This window comes from Ambystoma mexicanum, chromosome 6q, assembly GCF_040938575.1.
Source record: "Ambystoma mexicanum isolate Mex_15411 chromosome 6q, UKY_AmexF1_1, whole genome shotgun sequence".
In the NCBI taxonomy this organism is placed as follows: domain Eukaryota; kingdom Metazoa; phylum Chordata; class Amphibia; order Caudata; family Ambystomatidae; genus Ambystoma; species Ambystoma mexicanum.
The window spans coordinates 1,425,800,021-1,425,825,240 of record NC_090937.1 but is presented as its reverse complement, the minus strand read 5'-3'; the positions used below and the strand labels follow the sequence as shown (position 1 = coordinate 1,425,825,240).

The 25,220-nt window shown below is 49.9% G+C and overlaps 1 protein-coding gene across 4 annotated transcripts in view; it reads left to right on the top strand.

The window, feature by feature from the left end:
* Nucleotides 1–25,220, top strand: part of NSD2 (nuclear receptor binding SET domain protein 2) — a 1,742,450-nt gene that overhangs the window by 1,262,753 nt on the left and 454,477 nt on the right. For all 4 annotated transcript variants that reach the window (XM_069632133.1, XM_069632132.1, XM_069632134.1 and 1 more), the window contains exon 18: nt 21,805–22,074. In XM_069632133.1, the coding sequence (XP_069488234.1) occupies nt 21,805–22,074 (270 nt within the window). The remainder of the gene's footprint in view (nt 1–21,804; nt 22,075–25,220) is intronic.

Sequence of the window (25,220 nt, the reverse complement as noted above, 5' to 3'; positions counted from 1 at the left end):
TCATATCTGTTGGCACGGCCGCAGGTGTTATGAGTTCCCGCTCACCCCTCTGCAAGTTCCGAGCCTCTGTGGGTTGCAGCCTCATCCTGTTTGCCCCCAACTGGCCTTTCAGACCCTGGCTTTCCAATCTGCTGCAGTTGTGTTCCCAGAGTCCTTTCCATCTTCCGATCCCCAGCAGGGGCTTCCTGACGCAGCACTGCGAGGCAGTGAAATATCCAGACCGTGCCAAACTGGCTCTGCTGGCCTGGTTCCTGATCAGCTGAGGCTTCAGCATGCTCAATTTTCAGATGAGACCTGGGACATCATTCAGCAGGCCAGGAGTGCCTCGGCTTGGTCCCAGTAGAAGAGCAAATGGACTAGGTTCTGCCATTGGGCTTGCGACAAGGGTCTGGACCCTGTCACCTGTCCCCTGGATGATGTACTGGTCTTTTCAGCACACCTGGCTTGTTCTGGAGTTTAGGTGGATACTTGCTGCATGTATTTGGAGGCCATTGGGGCCTACAAGAATTCCCCCAAGCATGTGTAAGGCAGCCAACCCAGTGGTTAAGGGGCTGTCTAGGCATTTTTCCTCTGACGCATAGGCCACATCCTGTCTGGGACCTCAATGTGGTTTTTGCAGCTTTGCAACGCAGGCCTTTCGAGGTGATGGCCTCTGTGGATATCTGCTTGGTGACGCTAAAGACTGTTTTATTGGTGGCTCGCACCTCTACACGCAGGTTTAGTGAGCTGCAGGTGTCGTCTTTTTGCGAGTCCTTCACCACGTTTCACGACAAGGTCCTCGGTGGACCTCAAGATGATTCTCGTTTTCTCTCTCAGACGAAATCCTTCAGGGTGTCCGAGGCATTGTTCATGATTTATGGGGGCTCCTCCCTTAGCTCTCAGGCTACTAATGCTTCCATCGCCCATTGGATGGTTCAGGCCATCTCGGAGGCATACACGGCCATTGGCAAACCTGTTCCTGAGGGGATCCATGCCCATGCGGCCAAGGCCGTCACGTTTCAGAGACCTGCTTCTTGGGAGGTCATCAGCAAGGCCACTACTTGGGCCACTCTGTCGGCCTTCTGTAGGCACTACTCGCTGCACAACAGCTCAATGTGCAATGCAGAGTTTGTTCAGGGAATTCTGAAGAACCTTTTTGCTTCGTCCTAGATATGAGGCAGGTTATCACAGCTACACCCTATGTTCTTGTTCGGTGGACTAGCCCACAAGGATGGAGGAAAGGGAACGGATGAGCAATTAAAGTACTCTTGCGTCCCGTCACCTTTATTTCATACTGTATGGGCGTCCCTTGCTAGTGACGGGAGACAGAACCTTTTTCACCAGGGAAAACCTTCCCCTTTAAATTTAGAGGTGCGCGGCCCTGGGAGCATGGCCTCCCCTGACCCACTGGTGCGACGCCTCAGACCTCTTTTCTGCATTGACGGGAAAAAACGCTTTCACCAGCGCTCTTGGGTTAGGCCTCCAGCCTTGTAATTCCACGCGCTCTTCCCCAGAGAGGTGTTTTCTATTCTTCTTGTCTTTATTCTGATACCTCTGTCCACTGGCGTCCCAGCTCCTCCCCGGCACAGGTCGACGTCAGCGAGCTCCAGCAGGTGATCAGCCTGCAAGGGGCTCTTCCCTACGTCCGACCCCCACGCTCTTTGCCTCCGCTGCCTTGGCACCGACCACGGCTGGGAGTCCTGTACCGCGTGCGGCGCGATTAACCCAAGCGCTCTGAAGATAGCCCGGTGGAGGGAGCTCGTTTGAGGTTTGCCTCCAGAGGACTCGAAGGAATTCGTCAGGACGGGTTCAGTCCCAAGGTAGGGGCACTGTTTTCATCCACACCTACAGCGCGAAGGACCTTTCAGGTTCTTGTACCAGTGCTGGTAACGAGGCTACTACAACTACTGACTGCCAGGCCGAGGGGTCCCTAGATCCTACTGGTGACTGCGCTGAAGGGCCACAAGGCTCTATTACCGGGTCTACACCTGAGGGGCTAACCCTAGTACCGGATAGACGTCCGAGGGGGCGCCTGTATGCACCACATACGCTGAAAAGGTGACTCCTCCCCCAGGAAGCGTAGGAGCGGGAGGAACCTTTCAGGTCCTGGTACCAGGACAGGTACCAAGGCTACTGAAGCTACCAGCCATCAGGCCGAGGGGTTGCGAGATCCTACCGGTGACAGAGCGGAGGGGCTGCAAGGTTCTATTACCGGGGTTAGGCCCGAAGGGCTACGCCCTGGTACCATACAGATGTCTGAGGGGACGCCTGTACACAGCACTACCGGCGACATCGCCGAAGGGCCAATACACCCCGCAGACAGAAGGCAGAGTGGGTTCATGCTGCAGAACCCTCAAGGCCCCGCGCCTTCAAGCGCTCCACCGGCCTGTGAAGACTGGTTTTCTTGAAAAGCCAGGACTCTCATGAGGTCTCTGCAGATGTGTATCCTCCTCAAGGAGGGGATCAGGGACATACACCCTCCGGTTCTGTCGCTAGAACCTACTCCGACCTTGGTTGCAGCGCCTCCGGCTCCTGTGCAGCCCCAGCTACCCATGCCAGCACCCTCAGCACCGGCTCCCATGCCTCCAACGGTCTTGGCAGCCCCACAGCCTCCTTGTCAGCAGCCTGCTCAGGTCAGCACATCACAGCTTAAACCCCCTTCGGACTGCCTACCAACAGGCGCCTCAACGCCAAATTTAGTCTGCTGGAGGGGCACCCCCCTCTTGCAGTCGGTACTCACTCAGCCACATTCCTTGGCCACTTCCGGAGCAACGCCAGGCACGCTTGAAGGTAGGGCTGGCGGAGCCCAAAATGTGTTGCGCAGGACATAATGGAGTCCACCGTGGCACACTTTGACACCTCAGGCCATGCCATATGCATCGCAACGGGTGACCAAATTCAACCTGGACGCCCAGGAACGCATACTGGACCCTTCCTTTGGGGTGGCGACCTGTTCCGTTCCACTTCGGATTAGTAACTTGATAAGAGGAACAGTCCCTGGACTGCTGAATCCTTATCCATCCTCACTAAAGCATATAGCCAGATGCACGCCCATGCCAGCGCACAAGGTTCGCGGACACTTGGATCCTCCCTGCAGTGTCCTCGGGCTACCGCCTACTGATCCCTCCTTCGCCTCTCTTCCCCCCTCCTCTCCCACAGACTGGGACAATAACTCTGGGGGCGGACATTCGCTTGCACGAATAGAGGCATGCAGTGGAAGAAGTCCCAGCCTCTCAGCATGGTCTCGGCTCCTATTGACTGTTTTTCGCCATACGTTGGTTACCCAAGAGCGTATTGCAGAGACATTGTGCACGGGAGACTGGATGTACTCCCTGGATCACGTACTGATTGGCAGCCCCATCGGTCCTTGAATAAGGCATAGGAAATGGAAGCCCATGAACCTGAAAAGTTTCTACCCTTTGTCCTCAGTTCAGACCCCAGGGTCTGTGCGAGTTGGAGGAACGCGTGGCAGCCCTACTTGGGGCCCAGGGTCACCACGCCTATCCATGCCTAGACTGGCTCATTAGTCCCCCACACCGCCTACGTCCTTATGCCTCCACTATACGAGTTGGGATTTCCCATCAATCTCAAGAAGTCACAGCTGGAGCCCAGGCAGACTCTAACGTCCCTGGGCCTCATCTGGGATACGGGCTCCGAGAGAATTTCCCCCTCAAAGGACAAGATCACAGCCATCAGTGGCCCATGGGGCGGTTTCTCAGCAGAGCAGTGACCCCTGCATGGTGGTACCAACAGCTAAATTGTAGTTGCACTGCACAGCCTCCTGGAGTCAAGGGTTCCCAGGCGGAACCGGTCAGCATTCCACTGCATCTCCGTCACAGCCTAGTCTAGTAGAGCACGGACAGCAATTTACGAATAGGCAGGCCCTTTCGTCAGCCAACTCCGCAGTTCACCATCACCACGGACTCATCCCTAGCAGGATGGGAAACTACCTTGGACAGCCACAGTGTCCACAGAGAGGGTTCTGTCAGGAACAGGCGGCCCTCATCAACTGGCTCGAGTTGATGGCCATCTGGCTCGTGCTCAAAGTCTATATAGCGGCCACCGGAGCCTACCAGAATCAGGGGAGGATGTTTTTCTCATTCGCCAATCCGGTGGTTAAAGGACATTCGGCGGGCCTCACCAGGCTCTACCCGCCCAACAAGAAGCCACACCTTGTGTGGGACCCCAGCATAATGTTGGGTGCCTTGGCGCATAAACCCTTTGGGCCAATGGCATCCACGGACATCAGGCTAGTAACCATTAAGACAGCCCTCTTGGTGGGTCTTACGCCTGCATGCTGTGTCAGCGAAATCCAAGCTCAGAGGGCATCCGAGCCATGCACTACCCTTCACATGGACAGGGTGGTCCTCCGGACGCTCATGCGTATTTTTTTGAGGTAGTCTCTGCATTCCATCTAAAGGAGGAGATAGTACTCCCTACTTTCCTCGCAGACCCTAAGGACCATGCTCAGAGGGTTCTGCACGGTCTTCATGTTAGACTAGTGCCAAAGTTCTATATGGACAGGATCAAGAGCTTCTGCAGGTCTGAGGCTCTATTGATCACCTTCGGCGGGTCAGGGCCAGGATATCAGACTTCCAAGGCCTCCATAGCAAGATTGATGGTCGCCTCCTCAAGGAGGCCTAGGAGGGGCAACAGAAACCACTTCAGGCAAACATTGCAGTCAGAGTCAAGGCCACTACAGTCACCTTCCAGAGACACTACTGTGGCAGGTCATCAGCAAGGTGGCCACTTAGGCCATTTCCTCAGCTTTCTGCAGGCACTGCTGTTGGGAAGCTGGCTCCAAGTCACATGCGGCTTTCTGGCAGGCAGTATTAAGGAACATGCTTTCTTGAGGAGAGTCACTGCTCCACCTTGCTTCTACATTCCGTTGTAATCGCCCGTACAGTATGGAGGAAAGGGGACGGGATGTAAGAGTAATTACAAGTTACTCACCGTAGTGACGAACGTACTCTTAGTCCATAGTCCCCTTTCCTCCATACTTCCCACTATCCCCCCCCCCCCCCAATAAAACTAGTGTCACTTAGGCAATTGTAATATTGTCGACGCCTCAATGGGGGCTGAGTGGCGCCGGTGGGTGCAGTCGGGGGAGCCCAGGGCCGCACGCCTCTAAATTTAAAGGGGGAAGGATTTTTCTGGCTTTACGCACGCCGATGTGAAATTGAAGGTAATCCAGCCCCCTGGCAGTGAGGGTGGACCTCCCCCTCTCATAGCCAGGGGGTTGGATTACAGTTTTGAGCGATCCCTGCTTTACAGGGATCGCTCAAAATGGAGTGCCGAAAAGGACGAGTGTTAGGGAGAATTCTCTGTATAGGTTAATTTCCCAAACCTAGTGAGTCCCCCAGCAGCTTTGCTGGATTTTTGTGGTTTATTTTTTTCTCCTGCTAAGAGTGAGACTCTTTTTCTCCCACTCTTAGGCATGATTTGAGAATGTCCTTTGACTGTAAATGTGTTTTATGGGCTATGGGGTCTTTTACTCCATAGGGCTTCATGTGTTTTTGGGATGTGTTTTACACAGCACCCTCAGTGCAGTAACACAGGGGTGTCATAGTGACCCCCAAACATAGACTCCATACCGTGGGACTGACTACTGTCTCCCAGGGCATGTAAAGTCACCATTGACTTTACTAGTCTTAAATTGTGAACAGAACCAGTACAAACCATCATATTGCGGTAGTACTGGTATGGGTAATTGGATAACCCCTGGGTCTGTTTTTCGAGGGGGCACTGTGCAGTCCCCCCTCGTCGAGTTTCTGGCTGGTGGCAGTGGTTACCACACAAAATATTCCACCAGAATATTTCCTATGGGATTTTCCCATTCATTTTAAACGCACCACTTTTTTTAGTGCAATGTTAAAGATACTGCCGGGTTATTAATTTAATATTTATTCCCCGGTTGGGTCTTTTTGCCAGGACTCGGTTTTAAAATGGCGTGTGTGTTCGCCTCGAACTCCAGCCCAAGTCGAGCCCTTTGTTCCACTTTTGATGGGCTTCTGCACAGAAGCCTCCAAAAGTGGTGCCCCTCTGTCTGGGTCTACCGGATGTGTGTTGGGGGCGTGGGGGGGGAATAGTCACCCTGGACTGAGTTGCCTCAGCAACTCAAGTCGCACTCTTGTGTGATTGGCCCAGTGGTGAGCTGCCCGACTCACCACTTAGCATGTTTGAGTGACAGCTAGGACTGGTGAACAGGGATTTTCTGCATAAATGCAGGGCTTTGGGGACTGGAACTTCAGAAGTCGCCACAGGACCTAAAGAATCCAAAGAGGGAGAAGCTGAGCTGACCTGCAACGACGACCCCACCGGTGGAGCCCTGCTGAACTGACTCGCCACTTCCCAACGCCAGAGAAGATCATCTTCCTGCAGAGTCTTCTTCCTTTTAACTATTGGGGTTAACCAGTTCGCCTTCTTTTCGCCTTCCTGGATCGTCTCGTGGTCGAATCGCCCGTGCCAAGCACCCCGGCGGCCGGATAGCCACGCTTCACCACTACCAGGAATAAAAGGGTAGTACCTTTTAACCGGGAAACTCCGCGGCTGGTTTCTTCCCTGGCAGTGCAACGACCTCCAGCTTTCCTACACGTCGAGATCTTCTCTTCCCCTGGACGAAACACCGACCTGCACCCGCTGCCAGGAACAACTGCCTCCGCTGGAAGTTTCTCACCATTTCAGGTACTGTGTCCCGCCTGGTCTCCCTTGCAACAGACTGTTCAAGGTGTCCGGTAAATCCGTAACACTCTATCCTGGGGTGACCTGGGATCTGTTAACTAACTTTTCTGAACTGATCCAACTCCTTTTTGAACTATCTGCAAAGACTTTCAAAGTGTACTTAAACTGTGTGATCTTGGGCACATTCCGCCTTGCTCTCTCCAAGAGTGGGCCTGGCCCATGAACTTTCTTTCTCTACAGTAGACTCTGCCTTTCTTGACTTGCTGTGGTTCTTTTAAAATTGTTGGTATTGTGTGCTTTCCTAATTCTGCCTGTTCCCTCCTTTTTAAAATAATTATTGGAGTGCCATCTTGGTTAAGCGCTCACCTCTGTATTGATAATAAGTGGCGTTCTTTTCCTAAGACTTGTCGAATAATTAATCAAGGAGGTGTATATATTATTAATCAAGGAGGTGTATATATTTCTAGTGACTGGGTAACAACGAGTTATCTCGTCCTTGGCACTACGGAAGTAATTCCAAGCACAAGGTACCTCGCCCTTGGCACTGAAGGGGTTAAACAAAGTCGAAAACTATGAGACAAAGCTCAACATAATATTGTGAATTCTAAAACACTAAGAGAATACTGACTGTTAACCAAGTGCTGTTTGTTACTAGCAGTTGTGGATATTGCATTTCCTTTTGAACTTTTGTAAGTCTTCTTGAAGAGATGACAAAGCATTGTGGCTGGGATTACTATAGGTGCTACTTGGTAGAAGTGGAAAGTTGATATTTCACAAAGGAGAAGTTGTTTGCCATCATTGAAAATTTGGACAACAAACTTTCCTATTGACTTTGAAATATCAAGAACTGATTTGAGACATGTCTTTCTTTGGTTGAACACTAACAGAACTGAGCTTGAATTCTGTGGAAGAGAATTCACCCAGGACATTAGAATGTTATTCAGAGACTGTGAATGTTGCTCATGTCATTTTGTATTTCCAAATATTTCATTTATGTATTTGTTGTTTAGTGTGAGATCCAGTTATCCTGTGTTAGTGTTGCCCCTTAGCTTTGGTTAGGCAGAGAAATCCTCAGCAGAAAAGTGAGTGAGGTATTCTAAACATATATTTCTTTAATTAGTAGGCGAGGGCTCAATCAGAATGAAACAAGCATTCTGATTGGCCCTCGCCGGGCATTACCCGGCCTCGAATCCTTTGGCCGGGATTCCACAGCCATTATTTCCGGCGGGGGGTATGGCAGCCCCTCAGCCAATGAGGAGGCTCGAAGCGGGCCATCCCCGCTCCGAGCCTCCACGCGGCTGGAGCATTCCATCGTCCCTTTCCGGGGACCCAGGTACGTTTTTTAAAAATTTTATTATTTTTTTTCCCGTTCCTCGACCCCCCCCCCCCCCCCAAACTGTCCCGCCCACCCCAACACCCGTCACCCCCTCCCCAACACCCGTCACCCCCTCCCCCACCACACCTCCCCTCAGAGCTGCAGCGTTTCGGGACAGAAAAAAATGCTTTTAGTTCACCTGTCTCGCAGATCTTGCGGGCCCAGGTACTAATAACAATATGCCACCGCCGCTCAGGGCATATTGCTTAAGAATAAAATGGTATATATTGATAAATATTTAAACAGTTGTCTGCCTTGCATTACTGACCCCTCACATATGTCAAAGACCAGAAACCAATCCAGAAGAATAAGAATGCAAGAGTTTTGAATGGTGGTATGAGGTAAGGAAATTTGTGACATGTTGAAGGGCCGTTTCAGTGGTGTGGGCTGGATGCAAACCATATTGTCATGGTGGCAGCAGAGAATTGGAATCAATATATAATTGTGAATAAACAACATGCTTAAGGTTTGAAAGAACATAGTGATGTGATGGCAGTTAGAATTAAATTAAGAGAGAGACCAGGTAAGGGCTTCTTGAGGATTAGAAAAATAGTAGCTTGTTTAAGGGAGAGTTTGCATCTTATCCCATACTTTTCAAAGATTATATTTCACAGTTGGACTGCATACCCACCCTGGTCTGTGAACAAGGGAGCTCTAGAAACAGGGTATGCCCACCAGTTAAATGTTGAGCTACCGAGATGTGGTATATGGAGTCCTCCAAGCCCCTCCACACTCCCCCAGTCTTCCTGTGTGCTAATAACTAGAGAAATCACTGACAAACCTACTTGGCGAGAAGGTTTAGATTTGATACTTTCACTTTGTAAGAGATCAGCACAGGTCCCTCTGCGGTTTTCTTCTCAGCAGATAGTAAGGTCTCAATACCACGATTTAGTGCAGCCGTTAAAGATTCCAGAACTCCCCCTTTCCTGGGTAAGTACAGTGCTCTCTGTGCTTGTGTATATAACCAGGAGTCTGGTCAGATTAACCAATCAAGAGGATCATAAAACCGTGAAGCTACAGACATGGAGTTTAGCAGGCCTGAAGAAGGTCAGAGGGAGACAAATGCCTGGAGTTGAAACTAGCAGCTTTCTGTTGACTCTGCCACAGACACTGGTAGAAACAAGATTGCAATGGATAATGAAAGCTCCAAACCTGCTTAATGCTATATATCTCAGATACTGGCTGATACCAGGACAACGGGAAAGAAAGGTGGTATAGCATGCTAAGGGGTAGATCATGAGCTACACTTCAAGAAATAGAAGCCAAATCCTGTTGAGAGTTTATAAGTTTTGCCCGGGAAGGCGACCCATGGCAGGTGGGACAGAAATCTGTTTGCTAATATTAGTGTGAGCATAGTGTTGCTACAGCCGCAGGTCAGAAAATCATGACTGGTGGGTGAAAATATCTTTTCCAAAACATAACTTAATTGAGGGAGTGCTTGCTGGTACAAATTGATCAAGAAAAATGTGCTACATCCTTGGGACTGCAAATTTTAAGCCATGAAGCAATTTGGGCAATATGTCCCTGAGGCTGGATTATGTGATGGATCCTACGGAGTCATCACTGAATTCTAGCCTAGGATCTCCTCCCATGTGGCCAGGTTGAAGGCAGCAGCTACCTGATCCTAACCCCGAGGGTGGTTTCAGGAGGGAGGATCACATGGGAGGAGGTGGCTGTCAAGGGGAATTGTTAACTGTTTTTGGGTGAGATGCGGTATTAATCTTCTAGTGAGGATGACAATCCTATAATTCCCAAATACCTAATGGCATGCTGTCATTGCACAAGTCTCTCCCATGAACCTACTTGACGAGCATTGTAAGCAAAGTCATTAAACAGAATAAGGTTTGTACCTTGGGAGTGCAGGAATTAAATGTGACCTCTAATTATTATTCTGTTTGGGTAGAGTTCTTGACCCCAATGCTAAAGCACAAACCGTTTGCATCAACTCCCCTAACTCGAACAATTCTCAATTCATCAAGCAATCAAAATTAACTAAATGTCAAAGGACCAAAACCATTACGATCTTCAGAATGCATAATTCCTGTGTTACCGGGACGAGGAAGTGGGGCGCAGAGTTAATAAGGATGACCAGAAGTAGTGGTCTAATTGGTATAGGACAAAACACCCGAGCAGGACATTTAAACTCAGGAATGAGTTGTAGCTGGAGGGAGATGTGGAAGGAGTTGCGGAGGCCGAGCAGTCCGGAGTGCTGGGATTGCTTCAGAAGTATGAGAGCCAGCTGATGCCAATTTGAGAGGCAAAGGTGTGTGGCATAGCAGGAAGACAAGGCCAGCCGAAGGGGTGACGTGCTCCCAACCTGACGTGTGGCTCTTCGGTGTGCATGAAGGTGCGTAGGACCAATGGAACTGGCAGAGCTCCAAAGAAGAGCCGCGCGGTCTGCTCAAGTTACGCGGCAGCTGAGCGGGCAGGGCGTCAGAGGTCTGCTGCCGCAGCAACCAGGAAAGCAAAGACGCCAAAGAAGACCAGTGAGTTGGCCTAAAGCTAAAAGGGACCCTGGGGTGCTCTGAGCAAGACAATCAACAGTATTACCAAACAAATTAAATACAGAGACAACAAGGGCACAATTCCCCTTTCATGGGAGACCAGTTGTGGAAAAACTGTAACCCACATAGTCCAGAGACTATGAAAAGAGGAAGCCATTGTTTAGATCTCCTCACATAGGATACTGGTGTGGAACTCTTGAAAAAAATATTTCTACTAAGACCAATTGTAGTTGTGAAGTTTTCGAACTTGTTGATTCCTTTTTAATTTTGACAAACTGTTGCATCACGAAAGGTAGTGGCTGTGCTGACAAAGTATTCCATTGGAAGAATAAATGTGATATGCTAATTACTTTACATCGCTGAGAACAATTGCTTTGGTTTTGAACTTGTTTTGTGAGAGACATTTCCCTTACCAAGAAGGATATTTCGGAAACAATTGCTTTGATTTTGAACCATTTGTTTGTGGAAGAGACATTTTCTTTACCAAGTGAAAGGACGCAATGGAGGGATAATAAATATTTTGTTGAACTGAATAGAACTTTGTTGAATCAGAACTTTTCCAAGGGTATTCCTTAATTGATCCAGTCAAAGGGAGCCCACTGTTTCTTTGAACTAAAGACAGATAAATATTCTTTGTATAATTGTGTTTGTGTAAGTGTGAGGGTCAGACACTTTTTTGGCACTGCGTCATTTTATTTAGTCTTAGTTTGCCAGGCAGGGAAATCCCTGTTTGGATAGGAAAAGATTTGCATTTATATCACCATTTTTCATTTAATAAATGGCAAACCTAGAGAAAACTATACCTTTGTGTCTGTCTCGCATTTCTGACCGCTCACAATTAGCACAGACATTAAGACCAGGCCCATTTCATCTTTAGAGAAGGAATCTATAAACCTTTTTACTTTAACCCATCCGGATACCTTTAGCAATGGTTTACTCCTCGGCGAGACAATCCAGATGACCGGGAAACCTAGGGGAGAGTCCTTCCTTTCTTGTTACAGCATGCAACACATCCATCTGAACGCTTTCAATATAGCTGCCTCCTTTGAGGTTTTCAAAACCATAGGCCCTATAGTTATCTCCCAACCAGTTTCTAAATAAGTGTTGATTCATTTCTGACTTGTATATCCTATTGTATTCTTACGTCCCGTCCCCTTTCCTCCATACTGCAAGGGCGTCCCTCGCTAGGGACGGGAGACGGAACATTTTTCACCAGAAAAAAAACCTTCTTCTTTGCTTTAAATTTAGAGGTGTGTGGGGCATGGCCCTCGGAGCATGCTCTCCCCTGACTCTGCCTATTGGCGCCACTCCTCAGTCCCCATTTCCACGTCAACGGGAACAGGCCGATTTCACCAGTGCTCCTGGGTTTGGCTTCGACAATGTAATACCACGCGCTCTTACCCGGATACTTTCGTCTATCTTTTTTCTTATTTTATCAATCGGGTACTCGGTCCTCTGGCGCCACGCTCAGCCCCGGCACATGCCGACTTCAGCGGGTTTCAGCAGTTGTCCAGCCTGCGAGTGGCCATTCCCTACATCTGATCCCCACGCTCCTTTCCTTCCCTTTCTTGACCCCGACCATGGCTAGAAGAGTTGTATCGCATGCACCGCACTTTCATTGCGTTCTCTGAAGAATAGACTTGCCAGGTGGAGGAAGCTCTTTGAGAGGTCGCCTTCAGAGTACTTGAAGGACTTCGTCCGACGTAAGCCGAAGCCCAAGATAGGGCCGCTGTTTTCCAGCGCACCCTGCAAGGGCGACTCCTTCCCAATGAAATGCCCGAGCGGGAGGAACCTAGCGGTCGCCAGGCGGAGGAGTCTAGATCCTTCTGGAGATGGTGCAGAGGGACTGCAAGGTTCTTCTACCGGGTGTATACCCGAGGAGCTATGCTGTTGTACCAGCAACATATCCAAGGGGGCGCCTGCACGCAGCACTGCCAGCGATACTGCCGAGGGCGACACTTACCAGGCCTCGGCTTGAGGTGCAGGGAATGTCATGTTCCATAGCCAAGAGTCCAAGGCTGGGCCCAGTGAGCCAAGCACCACGACTTCGGCATGTGGCATGCAGCTCGACAAGATGGTCGCCACGCCAGAAAAGATGGCCGCTGTCCGATACCGTCCAGAGGAACGGAGCAGGTGGGAGAAGGAGTTACAAGGTGGGACTGGTGTCAACCAGGTATGTGGCCTACAGCTTATCCATCAGCATTTCAGGGCAGGTTTACCCCACAACCAGCTAGACATAGTATGCACCGGCCCCAGCAGCCGCCCAATACTCCGTCCCGCCCAAATATCACCTGCCACCACACCGGCCTCCGAGGACAGGTTCTTTGAAAAGTTCCTCACTCACATGAGATCTTCTCAGATGGGGGCCATCCTTGGGGATCTGATCAGGGACATGCTCACTCCAGCCCTGCTACCTGCGCCTATAGTCATTCCTCCTATGGCTCCAGCACCGCAGGCGCCGGTGCAGCCCCTGCTGCCCACGCCAGCTCCTTCGATTCCGGCTTCCCATGGTTCACGCAGTTCTGCACCAGCCTCTGCTGCAGCCGGCACCCAGTACTCTTCCACCCGCTCCGAACCAGCCGGACGCCTTGCCGGACACAGACAAGGAAGAAGACCCTTACACACCATCAGCCAAGGCCTTCCACGAACGACTGGCAGGTCTGGCAGAGTACCTGGGCCCTCCTTAACCCGAAGTCGAACAACCGGAGGCGGGGGTTCTTGCAGAGGTCCTCTCTATGCCCCGCAGCTAGAATGTGGATCCCGATGCAGAAGGACGTTGTCGCCTTGGCCAAGAAGAGGTTGCTAAAATCCCACTATCATTCGGCGCCTGGACGTCAAGTACAGGAAAATGGAGGGGGATCCACTCTTGCTGTTGGCCCACCCTCAACCTTACTCTTCGGTGATTGCTACGGCGTCACTCTGCTCAAAGCCTCATTCGTCCTCGGCCATCTCGTTGTCTGTGCTGCAAGGCAAGGAGGAGAAGATCTTGGAGGTATACAGGAAGAAGCTCTATTCCAACGCTTCGCTGCATCTTCGTCAATCCAAGGTGGATGCCATGCTGGCAGCCATGAACCAGAGGCCTTGGTGTGAAATAGCCGATTTCCTTCCAGACCTTGCGGTGCAGAGCCAGTCACGTTTCAAGGCGGGTCTGGCAGAGGCTAACATGGTGGCTCAAGACATCATGGAATCCACCGTGACCCACAATGACACCTCTGGCCGGGTCATATGCATCGCCACGGACATGAGAAGGACTGCCTGGCTTCTGGCTACTAAACTTAACCCAGACGTCCAGAAACATATATTGGACCTTCCATTCGAGGGTGGCAACCTTTTTCACTCCTCCACCGATGAGCAGCTAGATAAAAAGAAAAATAGTTGGCAAACAGTGAAGTCTTTATCCTTATTAATGCCACGCCCAAGGTGTACACTGCTAGGCAGAAACCTGTGTAGTTCCCTTAGGGCCCACTGCTAAAAGTTTAAGACTACCGGAGTAAGCAGTAAACCCAATTGCTAGCAGTCTGCACCACCCAGATTTACCTGGTAGCTGTGGCTGAGCAGTCAGACTTCTCTCAAGAAGAGTTAGGCAGTTTATAGAGTATACACAATAGGGCTAAAAATACAGTAGAACAAGCAAACACTGACCAGAGTTTTGGTATACATGTATATAATTATTTATTTAAAAACACACTTATGAAAATACACTGGCACTAATATATCAAGCAAGTTCAAACAAAGTCACTATAAGTATATACACCTCCCTAGTTAATTATTCGACAAGTCTGTTAAGACACCACTCATTTAGCAAAACAAAGGTTAGCGCGTAACCGTAGATGGCGATCCAATAATTCGTTTAAAAAGGGAGAGAAAAGGCAGAGTAGGAAAATGACACAGTACTAACACTTAAGAAACCACAGCAAGTCAAGAAAGGCAGGGTCTACTGTAGAGCAAAAAGTTCATAGGCCAGGCCCATTCTTGGAGAGAGCAAGGCGGGATGTGCCCAAGATCACACAGTGGAAATGCACTCAAAGTCTTTGCAGAAAAGTCAAAAGAGGTTGGATCATTTCAGAAAGGCAAAGTTAGCAGGTCTGAGGTCAACCCAGTTAGAAAGTCAAGGATTTACGGGACACCTTGGACAATCTGTTGCAAGGGAGACCAGGCGGGACACAGTACCTGAAATGGTGAGAAAGCTCCAGCGGTGGCAGTTGTTCCTGGCAGCGGGTGCAAGTCATGGCTTCAACCAGAGGAAGACATGATCTCGACAAGGAAGAAAGCTGGAGGTCGTTGCACTGCCAGGCAAGAAAACAGCCGCAGAGTTTCCCGATTAAAAGGTACAACCCATTTATTTGCGGTAGTGGTGAAGCGTGGCTATCCGGCCGCTGGGGTGCTTGGCACGGGCGATTCGACCACAAGACGATCCAGGAAGGTGAAAAAGGCGAACTGGTTGGACCCCCCAGCTCAAAGGGAAGAAGACTCTCCTGGAAGAAGATCTCCTCTGTCATCGGGGAAGTGGTGAGTTCGTACAGCAGGGCTCCACCAGTGGTGTTGTAGTTGGCTCAGCTTCTCCCCTCTTCGGATTCTTTAGGTCCTGTGGCGACTTCTGAAGTTCCAGTCCCCAAAGCCCTGCTTTTATGCAGAAAAACCCCCATTCAACAGCCTAGCTGTCACTCAAACATGCTAAGTGGTGAGCCGGGTGGCTCACCACTGGGCCAATCACAAAAGTTTGCGACTTGAGTTGCCAAAGCAATCCAGGGTGCCTAATCCCCCTCCCACACATCCTGTAGAGACTAGACAGATTGGCACCATTTGGAGGGCTTTGGTGGAGAAGCTCGCCAAAAAGTGGAACGAAGGGCTCGACTTGGCTTAGAGTTTCAGAGGCGAACACAAACGCCATTTTAAAACAGAGTCCGGGGAATAAATATTAAATAAATAACCCGGCGGTATCTTTAACATTGCACCAAAAAGTAGTGTGTTTAAAATGAATGGGAAAATCCCATAGGAAATATTCTGGTGGAATATTTCGCGTGGTTTCCACTGCCATGAGCCAGAAACTCAACAAGGGGGGACTGGACAATGCCCCCATGGAAAACAGTCCCAGTTGCAATCGAATTACCCCTACCAATATGATGGTTTGTACTGGTTCTGTTCACAATTTGAGACTAGGAAAGCCAATGGTGACTTTACATGCCCTGGGAGATGGTAGTCAGTCCCAGGGTATGGAGTCTATGTTTGGGGGTCACTATGACACCCCTGTGTTACTGCACTGAGGGTGCTGTGTAACACACCTACCAAAAACACATGAAGCCCTATGGAGTAAAAGACCTCATAGCCCATAAAACACATTTACAGTCAAAGGACATTCTCAAATCATGCCTAAGAGTGGGAGGAAAAGAGTCTCACTCTTAGCAGGAGAAAAAATAAACCCCAAAAATCCAGCAAAGATGCTGAGGGACTCACTAGGTTTGGGAAATTAGCCTTAACAGAGAATTCTCCCTAACATACACCCAGTCACATCAACGCTCTGACAATGGGCAGGCATTCGGGGGGAGGCGGGGGGTGCCACGACTTCCAAGAACAGAGGTCCAGGCAGCCTGAACATTCTCCAAGCACTGGCACAAGCAACAAAAGGGGGGGGGGGGTTAAGATTTTTTTTCAGTCCCTCTCCTCCGCAGCAGCCTCAGAGGGAACGAAGGCATGGCAGGTCCCTTCGGGTCCATGTGTCTCCGTTGTGGGGGCAGGCTTGTCCTTCACGTTCAGTTTTGGTGCCAGACGTTCGCGGACCACTGGGTCCTCTCTAGTATCCACAGGGTACCGCCTACCGATCCCTTCTTCTCCCCTCAACTTCCACAGATTGGGCCAGAAACTCTGTTGGTGGAAATTCGGTTGCTTGTCGAGAGCCAGGCAGTGGAAGAAGTCCCAGCCTTCCAGCGAGGATTGGGCTTCTACTCCAGGATTTTCACCATACAAAAGAACAACCAGGCTGGCCCGAGAGTTGTTTGTTTATTGAATTTATATAGCGCTTTAAGCCAAAGCGCTTTACAATATAACAGGTACAAAAGTGAGAGAAGCATATTAACAAACATGAACAGGTCATAAGAACAATAAGTAGAACTATTTACAAGGGGAGAGGGAGAGGATGGGGTAGGTGAAGGGAGTTTCGGTGTAGAGTTTGAGGTAGGGGGAGAGGAAGGGAAGCGGGAGTGATCTGGTGGTCTCATAGCCCTTAAGTAGTATTTGTTAGCTATTTAAGGTCTGAGGGGAAGGAGAAAGGATGGGGGAGGGGAGGAGGGGAAAGGAAGGGGGGAGTGATCTGGGGCCCTCATTGCCCTTAAGTAGTATTTGTTACCAATTTAAGGTCAGAGGTGAAGGAGAGAGGATGGGGGGGGGAAAGGAAGGGGGGTAGGGAAGGGAAGTCAGGGAGGAGTGAAGAAGATGGGCTTTCAGGGAGTGGAGGAAGGATGAGTAGGTAGGGGTGGAGCGGATGGAGAACGGGAGGAAGTTCCAGTGTAGGGGGGTCAAGAGTTGGAAGGAGCGGAAGCGTGAAGAGGCACATGCGGCTGGGGGTACAGTGAGGAGGTAGAGGTTTGCTGAGCGGAGAGAGCGGGAGGGTTAGTAAAATGAGAGGAGGGAGGAAAGGTAGGGGGCGCCAGGTCATGTAGAGATTTGAAGACAAGACAGACGAATTGAAATTTCAGTTGTGAGAGGAAGGGAAGCCAGTCAAGTTGAGAGAGAGAGGATGAAATAGAGTCTCGAGGGCCGAGGAGACATAGAGTACAGATTGAGGAGTGGTAGATGGATTTTTAGGGGAGTTTGGTGAGAGACAGGGAGTCCAAAGAGGAGAGAGGAAGAGGCGGGAGAAAATAAGGGAGGAGTTTAGGAGTTTGGAAGCATGGAATGTGAGCGAGGAGCGGAACTTGCGGATGTTATAGAGGTGGAGGCGACCAGTTCGAGAGGTTAGAGAGATGTGGTTGGAGAAGGAGAGGAGTCGAGGTGGAGGCCGAGATTGCGGGCATGGGAAGATATGGGGAGGTTGGAAGGTGGAAAGTGGATGAAGGGGAGAGAGAGTGTTAGGGGGGGGGAGAAAAGTTGTGTACAACTGCTCCACCCTCAACCTCTCCCTCCCTCTTATAAAATTCAAGAAGGTTATGCCAGCACTCATTGCAGAGACATGGTTCTGGGGAAACTGGATGTGCTCACTGGATCTGAAGGTCGCTTATCTGCAAGTCCCGATTTGGCAGCTGCATCGCTCCTTCCTGCGATTCAGGATCATGGGCGGCCATTTCGAATACAAGGTGCTACCATTCAGCCTCAGGGTATTTACCAGGCCACCACGTCTATCTGTACCTGAACGACTGGCTCGTCAGGGCAAGATCTCCAGATGCGGTGCAACTCATTCCCTCCGCCCTTATGGTTAAACTCCACGAGCTGGAGTTTTCGATCAACCTCATGAAGTCTCAGCTGCAGCCTACACAGAAACTTGCATTTCTGGGCCTCATATAAGACACAAGCTCCGAGAGAGTTTTCCCCTCGGAGGACAAGATCACGGCCATCAAGAGGGCCACTACTCGCTTCCTCACACGAGAAGTGAACTCGGCCTATTGATGCTAACATCTATTCGGTATCATGGCACCAGTCCTGCCACACACGAGACTTCAGATGAGAATACAGCTGCACTTCGCAGTCTCATGGAATTAGCAAAGGGGCTCCAAAGCACAGCTGGTCAGCATACTGCCTTCTCTCCACGCGGACCTCACGTGGTGGTCCAGGGACTGCAACCTACGGACAGGCAAGCCCTTCCGGCATCCGAACCAGCAGGTCACCACCACCACCACAGATTCCTTCATGGGAGGCTGGGGTGCCACTCTGAAAAACCAGTGTCCATGGAGTCTGGACCCAGCAGGAGTCTCGTATAAACTGACTGGCGCTCAGGGCTATCGGGTTAGCCCTCAATGCTTTCCTTCCGCTCATTGGGGGCAAGGTCGTCATCATCCAAATCGACAACTCCACCAGCATGTACTATGTCAACAAGCAGCGGGGTACCAGGTCCCCTCCACTGTGCATCCTAGCGATCATCAACATGTGGGAATGGGCCCTGGAAAACAGCATCTACCTCATGCTGTCCACCTCCCCGGGGAGTCCAACTTGGAAGCGGACAATTACGAGTGGCAATTGAACGACCAGGTGCTGCAGATGGTCTTCAACACATGGGGTCACCCTCAGGTGGATCTATGTTCCTCCTGAAAGAACAGAAAGTGTTATCAGTTCGCGTCTTGGCAGGGACTGGGCCCTGGCTCCCTGGGCGACGCTTTGCAGATTCTATGGGAGGGCATGACCGCCTATGTCTTTCCTCCCACACCCCCGATCCCCAGGGTAAGATGAAAGAAGCTTGTCACCTCAGTGTCATCCCGATAGCGCATTGGTTGCCGGGGAGACACTGGTTCTCTGAATTGCTCAGCCTCACGGACAGACCACCCATTCACCTTCCACTGGGTCCAGTACACCACCTGTCCCAGCAGGGGGGGTCAGGGTTCTCCACACCGCTCCTCAGAAGTTACCCCTCAAAGCGTGGTTCCTGAGCAGATCAGCCTCAAACACCTGAGCATATCACGGGCTAACCTGCAGATCATCCAGGACGCTAGGAGCAAGGCCACCATGAGCCTATATAAGAGTAAATGGAGCAGGTTCTGCCCCTGGGCAGACTCTAAGGAGATTGACTCCCTGATGTGCACACTGGACAAAGTGCTCTCCTTCTCGGCGCACCTTGCCCACTCAGGTGTACAGATGTATACATATCGCACTTACCGGGCTGCCATAGGGGCCTACAGAAATTCTGAGGAGGAGGTCTTCTACCAACCCCATAGTCAAACATCTGGCAGGCTTGTCCAGGCTATACCCGCCCATCAAGAAGCCACACCCAGTGTGGGACCTCAATGTGGTATTGGGTGCTTTGGCACACAAGCCATTTGAGCCAATGGCGTCTGCGGACATCAGGCTGGTCACCATTAAGACAGCTCTGCTAGTAGGTCTCACTTCCGCTCGCAGAGTCAGCAAGATCCAGGCTCTAGTGGCATCAGAACCCCATAACAATTTCCACAAAGATAAGGTGATCCTGTGGACTCATCCAGCGTTCCTACCCAAGGTACCCTCCGCTTTCCATCTAAGCGAGGGAATAGTCTTACTTTTTTCGCGGAACCCAAGGACGAGGCTCAGAGTCTTGCACTGTCTGGATGTCAGATGTGCTCTGAAATTCATCTGGACAGGACTAAGGGCTTTCGCAAGTCAGGCGTGCTTTTTGTCACCTTTGGGGGCTCCAGACGTGGTTATCAGGCATCCAAGGCTTCTATTGCACGGTGGATGGTTGAGGTCATCAAAGAGGCCTATGAGGGGCAGCACAAGCCGCTACCCGCCAACATGCATGCTCACGCGGTCGGAGTCAAAGCCACGACCATCGCCTTCCAGCATCAGGTACCGTGGCAAGTCTTAAGCAGGGCAGCCACTTGGGCCACCCCTTCGGCTTTCTGTAAGCTCTACTGTTTGGATGCAGGTTCTAAGTCAAACGCGGCCTTCGGACAGGCGGTTCTAAGGAACTTGTTTGCTTAAGGAGGGTCTCCTCTCCACCATGGGGCTACTTTCAGTTGTAATCACCCATGCAGTGTGGAGGAAAGGGGATGGGAAGTAAGAGTAATTACTAGTTACTCACCGTAGTGACTAACGTACTCTTAGTCCCTTTCCTCCATACGTCCCACCATCAACCAGCCTAATACTTGTGTCATTAGGCAATGTTAAATATTGTCGACTCGTCAATGGGGACTGAGGAGTGGTGCCGGTGGGCGGAGTCAGGGAGCTCATGCTCCCAGGGCCACGCCCCTGTACGCCTCTAAACCTAAAGGGGAAGGTGTTTTTTTCTGGTGAAAAAGGTTATGTCTCCCGTCCCTAGCGAGGGACACCCATGCAGTATGGTCGAAAGGGGACTGTGGACTAAGAGTATGTTGGTCACTATGGCGAGTAGATATTAATATCCTTCAGCACAATAAAAAAATCAATGAACAAGTTATAGTCTGTTTAATTATTGTTTGTAGGAATCTCCCAGACCTATGTTAAGTTGTGGCGTTTCCTTCCTAAAGACAGGCATTTCTTGAACTTTCTTTGGCTCACTGTGGTGGATTAATCAAGATCCACTCTTAAGGGGGTGTGGTGGAATGTAAGAGGAGTATAGGTTAACAGTGTAACTTTGATTACAGGAATGTCTATCATTGAAGATAAGTAAGGTGTTGGTGGATGTTACAAATAGGGCATTTTGCTTATTATCTAGGAACATTGAGTTTGAACTTTACCCATCCTAATCATGAGACATCATTGCAGAGACTGAAAGACCTACGATTGGAGTAATTGACCTTCCTTCCACATGGTCCACAATGATGGGAATAGGCCCCAATGCTAAAGATGGGCCCAATGTTAAAGCATGGACGTTGCTTCTGGCCACGTGTGCTTTGGATTCAGATTGCTGGCTGTCAACAATCGGGTCCTTAAAAGTTGATACTGTTGGATGTTGTCCCTGTAATCTGCTTGTCCCATGGCAGATCCTGTGATCAAGAGGAGGCACGTCAAGTCTGATGGACTGCTGTAAAATCACTGCAGCCAAGGTTTGGTAATGCGGTCCGATTCACTGACCGTGATGATGTCAAGTGTAGGAAGTTCACCAAGAGTTTGATTTCCCAGATTACGTTGAGACACATTGGTTAATTTTTCATTCTAGCCTTTTCTTTTGGTCTTAACCACAGAGATTTTGATTACCAGTGCTCGGTCTCATGGTTTCGCCCTTTGAGTCATGTCACACAGGGAATCGAGGATTTGGATTCTCACAGATGCGCGATTATTTAAGCAACAGAGGACTAGTTCTCCAATCTTAATTGTGATAAAGCCCTTCTGAAATAGGTGAAGGATCGACTTCATATGTAAAATATTAAATAACTGAATGGGTGTTTACAAAAATCCATACTGTAAACATATACATTAACTTGATGTTTCTAAACTTTTGTGTTAATGTAACTTTTACTCTTTGTTCTAGCGTACCAAGTCTCATTGTATTAAGTGACTAAAGTACTTAATGTGAAGATGCACTTGGGTGTACTGCTTTCATCGGTTCTTGTCCTCTTTTGCTGTGCTGTCCCGGAAAATATTCAGTAAAACTGTGTATCATTCATACTTCAATCAAGTTCTAAGGCTAGTTATTGCTTACAAATAAAATGTTTTCCCCCCCCCCCACAGGTCAATAAGCCTTACGGGAAAGTTCAGCTTCATACAGCAGATATTTCGGAGATCCCAAAGTGCAATTGCAAACCCACAGCTGAAAAGCCCTGTGGTTTTGACTCTGAGTGCCTCAATCGTATGTTGATGTGTGAATGTCATGCACAAGTTTGTCCAGCCGGAGAGAGATGCCAGAACCAGGATTTTTCCAAGCGTCAATATCCTGAAACAAAAATAATCAAAACAGAGGGCAAAGGCTGGGGTTTAATTTCTAAAAGAGACATTCAAAAGGTAGGTTTTATTTATTTTCTGAACTATACCTTTTTAATTAAGAAAAATTTTAAAAAAAACTGCATTCAAATTAAGACATCCTGTATACACCATGTCATTGTGATTGGGGGTGTAGTTCATGATATTCACCCCCTTGCAACTGAAACATGTCCCCAGGTATCAAGTACAGTCCCACTATTACCAGCTGTCAGATTGCCCTCAGAATAACCTACTTTCCCCCAGAGCAATCCCCAGTCTCAACTCTAAACATACTCCCTGCAATTCTTCTTCCTACAAACCCTTTACATCCTGACTAGTCGGTAAACACCAATTTGCATTGATCCTCTGACTATAATATAACTTTTGTACTTCTGACTGAAGTACTGTCACCCCCACCCCCCTAAGTAAATAAAAAACATGGGTTGATAACTTTGCTTCAAAGTTTAATGTTAAAAAGGTATTCTATATAATGGTTTTCTTTCGAATTGAGAAGGTGTATTGTCTCCTGTAAAGCTGAGTGTATAATTTTCTTGGCGATGGATACATTGAAAGGCAATGTCAAAATGCTGAAAAAGAAAATTCAAGCTAAGCGCATTATTTTGTTTTTGTTTTTTTCTTTTCGCGTAGGCCTAATTTATCGTCTTCTGTCGATAGGTTAAATTGTCTTCATCTGTTGTGTGTTTGTGATGAGTCACTTTATTTATTGCAGCAGAGCCTGAATGTGGATCAACATTTTGTAGGTATATTGGGGTCATCAAATGTATGTAAATACTTTCGGATTTACTGGAATAAAGTCTTTAATTTTAAGTTCCTCTAGACTGGAGTAGCTCTTCCTGCGAATAGGTTTACACTGTCCATATTGAATATACTAATGACATGTTTGTAGTTAAATTTAAAAATATTGTTGGGCATCGGTGCGCTGTAAATTCTTGTTCTTCCTGTTGGTGCTTATTCTGCTGGTTCTTTGAAATAATCCCAGTTATGACTCCAGAGCCTTTTTATCAACCTTTTGGCATCTACATAGATTTACATGGTGTCCACCACAAGTGAAAACACTAAAGGTGGTACAGTACTGCCACTTAGTTCTCATACGTCCTATCCTTTTTTTCTCCATCCTTGTGGGCGGCCCCTAACATGGGGCGGTACCGGAACCTTTGACAGTGAAAATTTGATCTACCCCTTTAAATATTGTATATGGTGCGACTTCGGGCGTGGGAACACTCCGGCGCCTCACCTCAGTGCCTTTTTCCACACAGACGGTGTCGGACCTGGCAGCTGGCGCAGAAACATGTTTAGCTTTCCGCTTGCTCCCCGTTAAAAAAAATATACATCTTCTCCAGCATGGGGTCTGCCATGGATTCACATGCTCATGAATATTCCCCGTCGTCAGGCTGGGAATCCTCGGTAAAGAAAAAATCAGTATCAGTTTTGTTTCTGATCTGTCTTTCTTAGTAGTAACCAATCACTGATCTCTGGGTCATACTGCCCCCAGCCAATGACTGCCCTCTCCCTAAACCCCACCTCTGGCAGGCATCCTCAGATTTTTACTGCACGCTCAAGTGTTGGGAGTCCTCGTGCTTTAGCTCTCGTTTTTTGCTGCGTTTTCACACTTTTGAAGGAGATTTTCTCATTTTTTCGGTTTAATCGAGCCTCAAGGTCCACCGTTTCTTCTTCCGACAACGGGGACCCGTTTCGGAATTCTTCTACGCTCCTCAAGGGTGAAGTTTTCGTCGAGTTTACACTTCTTGGAGGATTCCGGAAGATCTGCGGCCTACCTCATCGGACATGGCCCAGGACAAAGGAAGCTTGACGCCCGGATACAAGCTGTTAAGGTGCTGCCCTGGATGCGGATTGCAAAACGTTTTCAAGGAGGATGAGCATTCGCGATGTCTCTACTGCCTTCATGAGGACAAGACGCACGTGGAGAAGGACTGTGCGTTCTGCAAGAACCTTTCGGAACGGACCAAACCAGATCGTCGTTCCCACCTCGCCGCCTGGCTGGAGAAGGGCACAGCAGGTGAGACGGCGAAGAAAAAGTCTGAGCGGGCTTCTAAGTCCTGTGAGGGTGCCCCGGCGACGGGGGCCCAACAGAAGGCCAAGCACCGCAAGTCTGCGGGCACTGGGAGCGCCGAAAGGTCGGGCCCTTCGGCTGCCAGGCAGGGCGCTACTTCCCCGGCACGTTCGATCACGAGCCAGCGCTCTGGTTCGGGGAAGAGGAAGTCCGAGAACCCGGGTAAGCCGCTGGAGCGGACCCGGTCGATCTCGAAGGGGGGGGTGAGGCGCTAATCCCGCCCCCCCAAGGCGAAGGCCCAGGACGCACCTAAGGTGGTGAGGGCTTTGATCCAGCCGACAAAGGCCTCTATCGAAGTGGTCGTGGCGACCCTGGCGAAGCCGGCTGAGACTACGCCAGTGGAAATGGCCTCTGTCCCCAGAGTATCCCTGCCACCGCGGAGGGAATCCTCTTTCCAGCCTATCGTTAAGACCCCCGTGAAGTCCCCGGCGGAAAGGGGGGGGGGCCAGTGGCCATTACAGACTCGGAATCAGCCTCTGAGGAGGAGCTGGTGGAAACCGAGAAGGGCCTCAACGAGAGGTTCATAGGCCTCAACGAGAGGTTTGAGAAGGTTCGATCCCAGGGGCCGGCCCCTGCTGACGTGATCGAAGATAGCGACGATGACGACGAAGAGGGCCCAGTGGAGCGGCCGTCCCGTCCGTCGCAGCCATTACCCGAGCCCCAGGATAGCTTGGCGGCCATTTTGTTGGCAATCCAATCCTTATGTGCCGAGATAAGGACGAGATTACCACGGACCCCGACGGAGGATCCAGAACCAGGCCCATTTGGAAGCCCTCCAAACAAGCGGAGGAGAGTCCACCCCGCTCCACCCTTCGTGCCTGCGAGGCCTGTGGATCCCGCATCCCCCTCGCCAGACCCTAGAGAGGATACGGTGACGGATACAGAGACGGGGACGGACGATGACGGCGGCGATGACACAGCGGACATCCCATCATCACCGCCCCCCCACCCCACCCGCACGGGCTTCTCCAGCCGACGAAATTGGCTCTTTCCACGCCATGATAACCAGGGCATCCGAGCTCTTCCAGCTCTGCCCTGAAGAACAAAAAAAGGAAGGGTTTCTGTACCAACGACGAGAGGCCAAGAGGAAGACGGT